Raw genomic sequence first — 12,613 nt, forward strand, 5'->3', positions numbered from 1 at the left:
TCGACCCGGGCCACCTGGTTTCGCGGCCAGACGCGCTGACAGTTACTCCACAGGTGTGGACTAAATAGCTTATAAAAATTCAAAATCAATTCATGTTATTTTATAAAACACAAAGTACAAGAACAAATACAATTTAATGACCTCTCAGAAGTCCCAAATTTATCCACACTTCCACACATATTCGCGCAAATGTTATGTTGCCAGATGAGCAATATATATTCGTTTGAAAATACATGGCCACAAAGTAACTGCATTTTTATGTAGCTTAACTTATAAGTCGGGAGATATGCTGTGGATATCGGGAGATGAAGGGTTTTCTCGGAGTTCTTCCATTTTCGTCAACTTTACAAATTCCATTTCATTAAACTCTCATTTCTCATGGTTTTATTTCATCAAGTAAGTTATAGTGACCAAAACTTGATAACATAATAATAATAATAATAATAATAATAATAATAATAATAATAATAATAATATATAAGTCATTGATATAATGACACTCGGGAGGAAATTAAACGCAGAATAAATATGGGAAATGCGTGTAATTATTCGGTTGAGAAGCTTTTATCATCTAGTCTGCTGTCAAAAAATCTGAAAGTTAGAATTTATAAAACAGTTATATTACCGGTTGTTATGTATGGATGTGAAACTTTGACTCTCACTCTGAGAGAGGAACATAGGTTAAGGGTGTTTGAGAATAAGGTGATTAGGAAAATATTTGGGGCTAAGAGGGATGAAGTTACAGGAGAATGGAGAAAGTTACACAACGCAGAACTGCACGCATTGTATTCTTCACCTGACATAATTAGGAACATTAAATCCAGACGTTTGCGATAGGCAGGGCATGTAGCACGTATGGGCGAATCCAGGAATGCATATATAGTGTTAGTTGGGAGACCGGAGGGAAAAAGACCTTTAGGGAGGCCGAGACGTAGATGGGAGGATAATATTAAAATGGATTTGAGGGAGGTGGGATATGATGATAGAGACTGGATTAATCTTGCACAGGATAGGGACCGATGGCGGGCTTATGTGAGGGCGGCAATGAACCTTCGGGTTCCTTAAAAGCCATTTGTATGTATGTATGTATTAACTTATAAGTCTCATGAATGAAACTCATGTTAAAACATGTCATATTAAATGTTCATATGAACAAGTAACAAAACATACTCTCAGTTTTATAGAACACAAATAATTTAATTAATTAATTAATTAATTAATTAAGGGCTTAGGTACAGCTTACAGCAGTAAATTTTTTGGAAATATTCAACATGTTTTCCCTCTATTACTATATGTTGTACAATAATGAAAATTGGTATGTGTAAAAAACAGTCCTTCTGCTATATGAAAAAAATATTTTTAAGATTAAAAAAAAATAATATATATATATATATTTTTTTTTTTCAAAATTTAAAACGGTGGTATTTCACTGTGCAGTGATGAAGTATTTCCCTCATAACTCATAAACTTGTTAACTTTTCTATGTTCTCTCGCTTTTATTTTATTGCTGAAATTCATGTTTACAATGCCATATTCTTTCAACTACATTCATTAATAAATAATATTTTTTTTATTTTGTGTTAGAACAAAATACTGATATTTGACCATTTTTTTAATGAATTTATTTTCTATCAGACAATCTACCAAAGCTAGAGAAGTGATTTTGCACCATATTGTAGATATGACATGCATAAATACACACAAAAAATTTCATCACAGAATGTTGAATAGTTTTTTAGTTATGTGGGAAGCGCTTGATCACTGCACGGTAAACTGAATTTTTTTTAATCGTAAAAATATTTTTTCCTTTATCAGAAGGATAATATTTTACACATACTAATTGTCATTATTGTACAAGATACAGTAATGGAGGAAAAAGATGTTGAATATTTCCAAAATTTTACTGCTGTAAGCTATACTTAACCCCTTAAGACCCATGTGTTACTATTTTATTGCCTCCTATTATTAACTCAGAATTAATCCTGTTAATATCATTTTAAAAACTAAACGACCTACTATTCTCTCCTTACCACAAATTACCCCCTCCCAGTGAAAGTCAAAATCCTCCCTTGGGGTGCGGTGCGCCCAGATTGGGAAGGTACTAGGCTATCGGTCGACCAGTAAGAGATTCATATATGATGTGATGATTTAATTGTTTTTTTTTTTTTTTTCAGTTTCAGATAAAATTGGAAGAAGCGTCGTAACATTAACTTTTACAAATTAAGGAGAAAAAATTACACTTTGAGAATGTACATCCACATCGCTGTGACCCTGGTAATAGTGTTTGCAGAGACTTCCGCAAAAAGTTACTGTGACATCTGCAAGAATCATACCATGTGTATATATCCGGTGAGTGAATTAATGAATAGAGGAAATTAGAGGAAATACAGTGAACAGGTACGCGAAAACGTATCCTTGCAAGTGAAATTGGAACTGAAAAGAAGTGTCTATGAGAGCGCCAAGCCTGTTGGCCACTTTTCTCACTCCGATTTTCGCCGTTCCATTTGAAGGAACATTAGAGAATTTTGAAGGGAAAAATCGAAAATAGATGTAACCTAATAGCTTCCCCGTGCTAGGGAAGAAATATGGACGAAATAACAGCAACAGGGCAGGATCGACAAAGATGTTATTATTATTTATTTATTTATTTATTTATTTATTTATTTATTTATTTATTTATTTATTTATTTATTTAACCTGGTAGACATAAGGCCATCAGGCCTTCTCTTCCCCTCTACCAGGAGATTACAAGTGCAATATTAAGAATACAATTACATATATTCTTTATTCTGTATATTTTAATTTAAATAAAATAAATAAATAAATTATAATTACAATTAATATTAAATTTACAAATACAATAAAAATCAAAGTACTAAAAGATTAACTGATTAATAAAAGCTAGACAGTTTATTGTAAAAGTTAAGAAGAGGGAAGGATTTCTTTTATTGATTAAGTAAAAATTAAACCTACTCTACGCAGTAAGAAAATGCTTAATAGACTAAGTTTGCTTTTGAACGCTACTAAATTCCGACAGTAGGGTATTCCACAAGCTGTTAATGTTAATTTTTTTTTACTAAAGATTATTATTTTTTGGACGTACAGAATATATCTGTTGTGGTAACAATAGTAGAGGAGAAAAATTTGCTCATGCGCCGGGGATCGAACTCGGGCCCTTGGTCCTTCGTACCAAGCGCTCTCAGCATTGAGCTACGCCGAACTCCAATCCACAGCACCGGATCGAATTCACCTCCTCCAGTGTTTTGCCCTTTGTGGCCTGACTCCATGTTTGGCATGTGTGTTGACATTTTATTAAAAAAAAACACCGGAGGAGGGGAGTTCGTTCCGGTGCTGTGGATTGAACTTCGGCGTAGCTTAATGGTGAGAGCGCTTGATACGTAGAACCAAGGACCCGGGTTCGATCCCCAGCGCCGGAGCGAATTTTTCTCCTCTAATATTAATTGCTACTATAACAGACATATTCTGTAAGGCCAAAAAAATAATAATCCTTAGTAAATTCTACAAGCAACAGATTATTGTGGAATCCCGGTCACCAAGTCACTCAACTGAGTGCGCTCCTTATAAAATGTCAGTTGACTTAATAAAATGTCAACATACATGCCCAACTTGGAGTCAGGCCACGAAGGGAAAAACACTGGAGGAGGGGAGTTCGATCCGGTGCTGTGGATTGGACTTCGGCGTAGCTCAGTGGTTAGAGCGCTTGGTACGTAGAATCAAGGACCCGGTTCGATCCCCGGCGCCGGAGCGAATTTTTCTCCTCTAATATTAAAGATGTTAAAGCCTGGAAGGCGAGTGGGGAAGGAAGCGCCGCAGTCCTCGCATGAGAAGGGATTCGATGCCTTCCGCTGTGCGAGTGGCACTCGAGCAGGCACGCCCTGTAATACCGAAGGCGACATGCCAAAGCCAAGGCTCTGATTTCAGAAGGCTTTAATTTGGAAAATGCCAAAATTAATGTAGGATGGGTGATAGTGAGGTGAGTGAATGGACGAATAAATATATACCACAAAATTACACTTTTATCTGTTTTATAAAAAGAATCCGATAATTGGGACAATCCTTTCAATAATGTCCACTTGAACTGACTTTGTTAATGTGTCAAATTCCGTGAAACTCTTCTGACGTATTCACTTAAACTAATAGTACAAGTTATTATTTGCAGGAATTTGGTGCCGGATGCTCCCAGCTTGTAGAGCACTCTGTGCGTGACGAGGCTATAAAAGCGCGCATTGTGCACGAACACAACAAACTTCGCAGCAAGGTAGCACAGGGGCACGAAGCGAGGGGAACCCCCGGTCCTCAGCCCGCCGCAGCCAACATGAAGAAAATGGTAACATCAACCAAATATATAATCAAAAACCATCCGTGGAATTAAGCATGAACAGAAATCTATAGCAACATCATCTTTTATGACCGGCAGCAGCAACCTTAGGAATGAACCCCTCGGTGCGTTCCGTCCAAATTCCTGTTCTTGAGAGTATTTTTAAATTAATTCACCTACATTACAACAAGAATAAATATCACTATCACCATCAACACACTAACAAAAACAAACTAAATAATCATTACCACAATAACAACAGCCACCAGCATAATCACAACTCGCACAACCACAACAATAACAGCCACAGCATACCACAAACCACCTCTGAAAGAAGACGCACTACATCCACAACCATAACAATAATCAAAATAATCATCATCCCAATAAGTCCACACCTGTGGAGTAACGGTCAGCGCGTCTGGCCGCGAAACCAGGTGGCCCGGGTTCGAATCCCGGTAGGGGCAAGTTACCTGGTTGAGGTTTTTTTCCGGGGTTTTCCCTCAACCCAATACGAGCAAATGCTGGTGCTGGACCCCTGACTCATTTCACCGGCATTATCACCTTCATTTCATTCAATAACCTAGATGTTGATACAGTTTCGTAAAATAACCCAATAACTCATCCCAATAACACCCACCACCACAACCACCAGCAAATGCTGGTGCTGGACCCCTGACTCATTTCACCGGCATTATCACCTTCATTTCATTCAATAACCTAGATGTTGATACAGTTTCGTAAAATAACCCAATAACTCATCCCAATAACACCCACCACCACAACCACCACCAGCCCAACTACTTTAATTACCACAATAACAATTGCACCTCCACACTACAAACCACCACTACTACCAACACAAAAATCACCATTACTACCAACACAAGAAGCACTACACCCACAACAACAATCAAAATCACCAAAATAACAGTATCACCACTAGCACAACTACCTCAATAACAATTGCTACTGTCACACCGCAAACCTCCACTACTATCAACAAAAAAACCGCCATTACTACTAACACAAGTAGTACTACATCCACAATAACAATCTCTCGAGTAACGGTCAGCGCGCCTGGCCGCGAAACCAGGTGGTCCGGGTTCGAATCCCGGTAGGGTCAAGTTACCTGGTTGAGGTTTTTCCGGGGTTTTCCCTCAACTCAATGCGAACAAATGCTGGGTAACTTTCGGTGCTGGACCTCAGACTCATTTCACCGGCATTATCACCTTCATTTCATTCAGACTCTAAATAACCAGAGATGTTGATACAGCTTCGTAAAATAACCCAATAAAAAAATTAAAATCACCAAATTACAGTACTACTACAACCACCACTAGCACAACTAGGCTTACCTAAATAACCACAATAACAACTGCTATGTCACTCCACAAAGCACCACTACTACCATTAGAAACACCACACTACTACCAATTAAAAAACCACCACTTCTACCAAAACAAAAACCAACACAAGCACAACAGTAATAAGTACTATTCTAACCACACACTAACAATTACCATCAACACAACCATCAATAGTATAAAAATCGCAGTAACAGCCAACAAAAATTACCACAACCACAATCAGCACAACCATCACGACCACAATAACAACTGCCACCACCAGAACAAACACCACTTTGACGGCGAACATAATCTTTTTCTCTTTTTTTTATCCCCTTCATCACCATTACCACCCACTACCATCACCATCATCATCATCATTATCATCATCAATAACAATAATCTTCAATGAAATTATTATTCAATAAAATATTAATAGGCCTAGGCTACATCAGTCACAAAAATCTTATAGTTGATCACACACTAAAAATAACTTGTGTTAGACTAATTGTCTAAAAAAATAAACTGCAATAAGTATTGCAAAAATAAACATCATGTATACTGCATAAAGTAATATAAAACACATAACGTTTACTATTACAATATTATATGGATAACAATCTTCTTTATAATCATTATAATATCACTATGATAAATTCTTATGAGTTTCAGTGTGTGATTTTAAAAGGCGATCTCTCTCGTATTTAAGGTTATCATGGTATTTTAAGTGTGTTATAGTGAAATAGTCCCCAATGTGCCATTTATTAGTTGCTAGCGGTTTGCAATACATCTATGCAATTATCTATGTTCTTTAAGTAAATGTTACGTAACGTTGATTTTTTTTCTTATCATCACATAACAAAGTGATTTGAAATATGTGCTATCCACTCAGCCTTTGCCTATTTCATACAATATCACGTCACTATTACAGTTTTGGGACGAAGAACTGGCTACAATTGCGCAACGGTGGTCGAACCAATGTATCTTCGCGCACGACTCTTGCAGACATGTGGGTAAGTAATAAAGACGAGCACCGTTAAAAATCTCTGAATATTTTATACATAACTGTTCAATTATTTCAATCCCGAATAATATCATAGTCTAGAGACCATTCAAGTGTGAGGTTGCTTTAACAGCTCCATTACTAATTTCGAACGATTATAATAATTATTCTTTCCTCTTCTTGCAATAGCTGTGTGTGGGTAATGCGTATTGTTAGAATTTACTATGGGCATTTCTTAATTGCTTTTAATATTCCCATTCGTAACTATTTTACTTTTCTTATACAAATTAAAGGATTTCGAGATTTAAAATTTCTTCAATGTGACTTACGCACTATATTATATTTTATCTACTCAAAACCAATGTCATTCCAGTCTGTGAAAATAGCTGTAAAAGAGCAATTCAGGACACAACATTTGCAACACCTAGCCGCAAGAAAAACTTAGAATCACTGGAGAAAGTCAATTCTGAAAATACCAATTCCTCCAAGGAAAAGTGCAGTCGCACTCTTTCGTCTAGCAACAAGGCATGATTTACTGGCGAAACACCTCTTTCGTTTTGGGATAATGGAGACACCATCCTGCAAATTGTGTAACTCTAATACAGAGATGGACCAACATCACCTTTCAACATGTCCTGGCCTACAGTCACTCACAGAAGTAAGGAAGTATCTGAAAACGGATTGTTGTGGAGGTCCAGAAGCTTCGCGACGCAGAACATTCTAGATGTTCGCGGTAAATAAATAACACCGTGAGTTTCCGACGAAAATCAATCAGTATTGGGCCCTCAAGTCTTGTCTTGGACAGCAGCGAGCAAGGAGGACCTGAGTTCGATGTGCACTGAACTTGAGTGAGTCAGTAACTGTGGCAGTATCCAGGCGAGTGCGACTCATCCTGAGGACCTGAGTTCGACGTGCAGTAAACTTGAGTGAGTCCGTAATTGTGGCAGTGTCCAGGCGAGGTCGACGCGCACCCGGAAGACCTGAGTTCGATGTGCAGTGAACTTGAACAGTGAGCTAGAAGAACTAGCCAAGGCAAGCGAACTGTGAACTACGAACTGACAGTTTTGTTCTACACATAGTGCATTGTGAACATTAATTGAAATTAGGAGTACACTGTTGTTCTTCTCAATAATACACGCCGTGTATTGTCATTGTCGTCGTGTGGAGTGCAATAACGACTATTGTGTTGCTATGTTGAGTGGAATACCCATTGTTGTAGGGTGAATTGTTAGAAATAAAAGTCACAATGTTATCGGGTGCGTGGTGGTAGAAGTACAATAAAAAAAGTTACAATATGTTCTTGCTTATGACAGTAAGACAGTTATCTTTTTTTCTATTATATTTTTTTGTGGTATTTGGGTTTTTCTTCTAATCGTAAACATTTACTTGTTACCTTATTGAGTTTAGAATTTGTCTTAATCTTATTTTTAATATTATATACTTATTTAAATGGTTTTAATTACGAATTGTTTTTTAGAAAGACTGGCTCACTGATATGAGTAGTAAAATATGACTAGAAGAATGCACAATATGTTCATTCATTACATCTCAATTTGATTTCAGTTTTAGTATGCCTACTTCCGTAAAAAAACTCTGAATAGATTTTTGTTGAATGAAAATGCTCTCACGGTATAGTATTTCAATTTCCTCGTATGCAGTTCGGTGACTTCTTTGAACGCCCCCTTAACAGATTTATTACTTCCTGCCAAAACAGCTCTGGTCACCCCCAGTGGCATCCTGCACAATTGCCACATTTCTAGAGACCTTCGACCGCTCCATGGCTGCTAGAAGCCGTTCCACTGTTGTTGAAGCATGACCTTGGATGCGCTGCGGACGAAAATAAGTCTACTCCGTAAGACTTCCAAGTGCTGCAGCCCATGTAACCCGCTCAACTACTGTGGAACGGCTTCGACTTCAGGGCATATTAATACATGTGGCAACTCTTTTCTCCATGTGGATTTGTAAGGAGAATGTCAGTTCTTCTAAACGATAATTGTAATTGGTTATTAACGGGCGAAGATAAGATTTCTGTCGCAGTAAGAGAGACATTTATTTATGGCAACCAATTAGTAGGGTCAGTGTAGGGTCAGTCGGCAAAGTCTTTTCTGTGAAACTGCATTCGACTCTATTTGCAACAGTGAAAAATTAAACAATAACTCAACTTCATTGTTTGTAATTATTACAAGATATTTTATGCACTCATAATTTTATTGTTAAAGAGTTATGAGACACAGCTCCTAAAATGTGTGTTGCAGAAAGATTTCTGTTGGGACAGAGCGTATACTTCTGGAGTTCTACTTACCACTCCGGCAAGGCGCCGACCAGTGAAACTGTGGACGTCCATCTGGCCGCGTGGACCAAGGCAGTGACGGCCTGGTACGACGAGGTCGCAAAATTTAATCCCGCGCAGGTGGAACCTTTCCAGTGAGTAATCGCTTACACAGACCTGAGAAATAGAAATAGCTTTTGAACAAACTATAGGCTATTAAAGCATTTCAAGTATTTCCTGTTTGGTGTGTCTTGCAATCAGTTTGAAAGTTGAACTCAAACATTATTTCTTAAAGTTTCTTAAGTTCTGTAATAAATTGCGCTAATGTAAACGAAATAATGGTGCACTACTGACAGAAATTGTCAGCACATCGGCATTCCTTCAAGTGAGAACAGGTGAAATTTGTGTTTATCAAGAGTAATGATATATTCTTAGCCAAAAACTGGTGCTCTAAAACAAGATATCCGGTGTAACATTTATCGGCAATGTTAGATGGTCATACAGTACTGCTTTTATTCATATCTTCCTTAATCTATTGAAAATATAACAAGTGCACATCGAATTTTATTTTTGTACATGATTTTAATTAATTTTAATGATATATTCTTGGTAAAAAAAAACTAGCGCTCTGAAACAAGATATCCAATGTAATATTTATCGCCAATGTTGGGTGTCATATAGCACTGTTTTTATTCATATTTTCCTTAATCTAATGAAAATATAACAAGTGCACATCGCATTTTATTTGTGTACATGATTTTAATTAATTTTAATGATATATTCTTGGCAAAAAAAAACTAGCGCTCTGAAACAAGATATCCAGTGTAATATTTATCGCCAATGTTGGATGGTCATACAGCACTGTTTTTATTCATATCTTCGTTAATCTATTGAAAATATAACAAGTGCACATCGCATTTTATTTTTGTACGTGATTTTAATTAATTTTAATGATATATTCTTGGCAAAAAAAACTAGCGCTCTGAAACAAGATATCCAGTGTAATATTTATCGCCAATGTTGGATGATCATACAGCACTGTTTTTATTCATATCTTCGTTAATCTATTGAAAATATAACAAGTGCACATCGCATTTTATTTTTGTACGTGATTTTAATTAATTTTAATTATATATTCTTGGCAAAAACAAGCGCTCTAAAACAAGATATCCGGTGTAATATTTATCGCCAATGTTGGATGGTCATACAGCACTGTTTCTATTCATATCTTCTTTAATCTATTGAAAATATAACAAGTGCACATCGCATTTTATTTTTGTACGTGATTTTAATTAATTTTAATTATATATTCTTGGCAAAAACAAGCGCTCTAAAACAAGATATCCGGTGTAATATTTATCGCCAATGTTGGATGGTCATACAGCACTGTTTCTATTCATATCTTCTTTAATCTATTGAAAATATAACAAGTGCACATCGCATTTTATTTTTGTACGTGATTTTAATTAATTTTAATTATATATTCTCGGCAAAAACAAGCGCTCTAAAACAAGATATCCGGTGTAACATTTATCGTCAATGTTGGATGGTCATACAACACTGTTTTTATTAATATCTCCCTTAATGTATTGAAAATATAACAAGTGCACATCGCATTTTATTTTCGTACATAATTTTAATTAATTTTAATGATATATTCTTGGAAAAAAAACAAGCGTTCTAAAACAAGATATCCAGTGTAATATTTATCGCCAATGTTGGGTGTCATATAGCACTGTTTTTATTCATATTTTCCTTAAGCTATTGAAAATATAACAAGTGCACACCGTATTTTATTTTTGTACACAATTTTAATTAACTTTAATGATATATTCTTAGCTAAAAACCGGCGTTCTAAAACAATACAGCAGGTGTAATATTTAAAGGTAATTTTGGATAACAACAACAACAACAATAATAATAATAATAATAATAATAATAATAATAATAATAATATTTATTTATTTGTCTAATGGCTAGTACATGATATTTACTATCATTGACTGAGGGAAAAACAAGAAAGTGGTGAACAAAACTACGGATTAAGTAATTAAAAACATTCGGGCTCTGGCTTCCCAGTAGCGGTCGACTTCCTTGTAGGATTTAAGAGCAGGGCATTTTACAAGATGTTGTCTATCCATGTCTTCCTGTTGATGGCACAAAATGCAGGACGCTGACGGAAGGATGCCAAGACGATTGAGGTGTTTACCCAGGATGTCATGTTCAGTGTTAAGACGAAAGCGTGCAACTGCTAGTCTTCTGGGTTCAGGAGGTATATCCTTGAGTAATTTCATACGTTGTTGCGAAATATTTATGTCCAGTTCTTGTTGGTGACTATTTTTTTGTAGTTGCTTGATATATTGCTTTACTGAGCTAAATGACAAAGGTTTCCGTAGGTTTATTTTGAGATTGGCATCCTTGTTAGCTAATGTGTCAACTATAATAATAATAATAATAATAATAATAATAATAATTTATTGCTAGAACAAAGATAAGTTACATTTTTACACATAAAAATCACTCTAGCACCCCCAGAAAGACTATATACTCGTGTTCAGGAGGCATTCCACAAAATTTTAATTAATTAACAATGGCCATATAGTAGGGTTCTTATTCATATCTTCATTAATTTATTGCAAATATAACAAATGCAAATCGAAGTTTATTTTGTATACGTTTTTAATCATTTTTACTATTATTTTCTTAGCCAAAAACCATCGCTCTAAAAGAAAGATATCCGATGTAATATTTATCGGCAATGTTGAATGGTCAAATAGCACTGCTTTTATTCATATCTTCATTAATTTATTTTAAATATAACAAGTGCAAATCTCACTTTATTTTTGTATAAGTGTCAAGGCAATTATAATCTGTCTATAGGTTCACCTCGGCTACCGGCCACTACACCGCACTGGCTTGGGCCAACACCGACCGAGTGGGTTGCGGCTTCGTCACCTTCCTGGGATCCGACGACGGCTGGTACACCAAGCATTTCGTGTGTAATTACGGGCCCGCGGGAAACGTGTTGAGAAACGCCATGTACCAGATTGGAGATGCGGGAGCCAGCTGTCAGCAAGTGGACGCAGACTATCCCGCTCTATGTGTGTAACAGCGAGGACAGACACAGCTGCATGCCTGCTTCCTCTCAGGGACCATCGTTAGGACCATTAAAATAATATATTGTTGTTCTCTAATGCCAGGCGTTTGACAATAAAGTCATTTGACCTCTTGCACTCCAATATTTTTCAAAGATATTGTCATGGTCAGCCACTGAAGCACAGATTTTGAGGTGTTCCGAATCCATTTCTTGGTTTGAGTTGCACAATGGGCAGTTAGGGGACTGATATGTTCCAATTCTATGCAGGTGTTTGGCCAAACAGTCATGGCCTGTTGCCAATCTAAATGCAGCTACAGACGATTTTCGTGGTAAATCGGGAATTAACTGTGGATTTTGATGCAGAAAGTTCCATTTTTTCCCTTTAGATTGTGTTATCAAATTTTGTTTGTTGAAGTCTAAGTATGTAGATTTAATAAATATTTTCACAGAGTAATACGTAGCAGTGCTGCCTTTCTTCGCTAAAGCATTCGCATTCTCGTTTCCCAGGATTCCACAATGAGATGGTATCCATTGGAATACAATTCTTTTACTAAGT

General features: G+C 36.4%; 1 protein-coding gene across 1 annotated transcript; it reads left to right on the forward strand.

Annotated features, from left to right (window-relative positions):
- The first annotated feature begins 3,979 nt into the window (after nt 1-3,979).
- On the forward strand, nt 3,980-12,069 carry LOC138697062 (venom allergen 3-like). Its single transcript, XM_069822657.1, has 5 exons — nt 3,980-3,994; nt 4,181-4,348; nt 6,620-6,701; nt 8,947-9,115; nt 11,841-12,069. Exons 1-5 carry the CDS (start codon nt 3,980-3,982, stop codon nt 12,067-12,069), a joined length of 663 nt encoding a protein of 220 aa, XP_069678758.1.
- Nucleotides 12,070-12,613: the final 544 nt, after the last annotated feature.

Source organism: Periplaneta americana, chromosome 3, assembly GCF_040183065.1.
Source record: "Periplaneta americana isolate PAMFEO1 chromosome 3, P.americana_PAMFEO1_priV1, whole genome shotgun sequence".
In the NCBI taxonomy this organism is placed as follows: Eukaryota; Metazoa; Arthropoda; class Insecta; order Blattodea; family Blattidae; genus Periplaneta; species Periplaneta americana.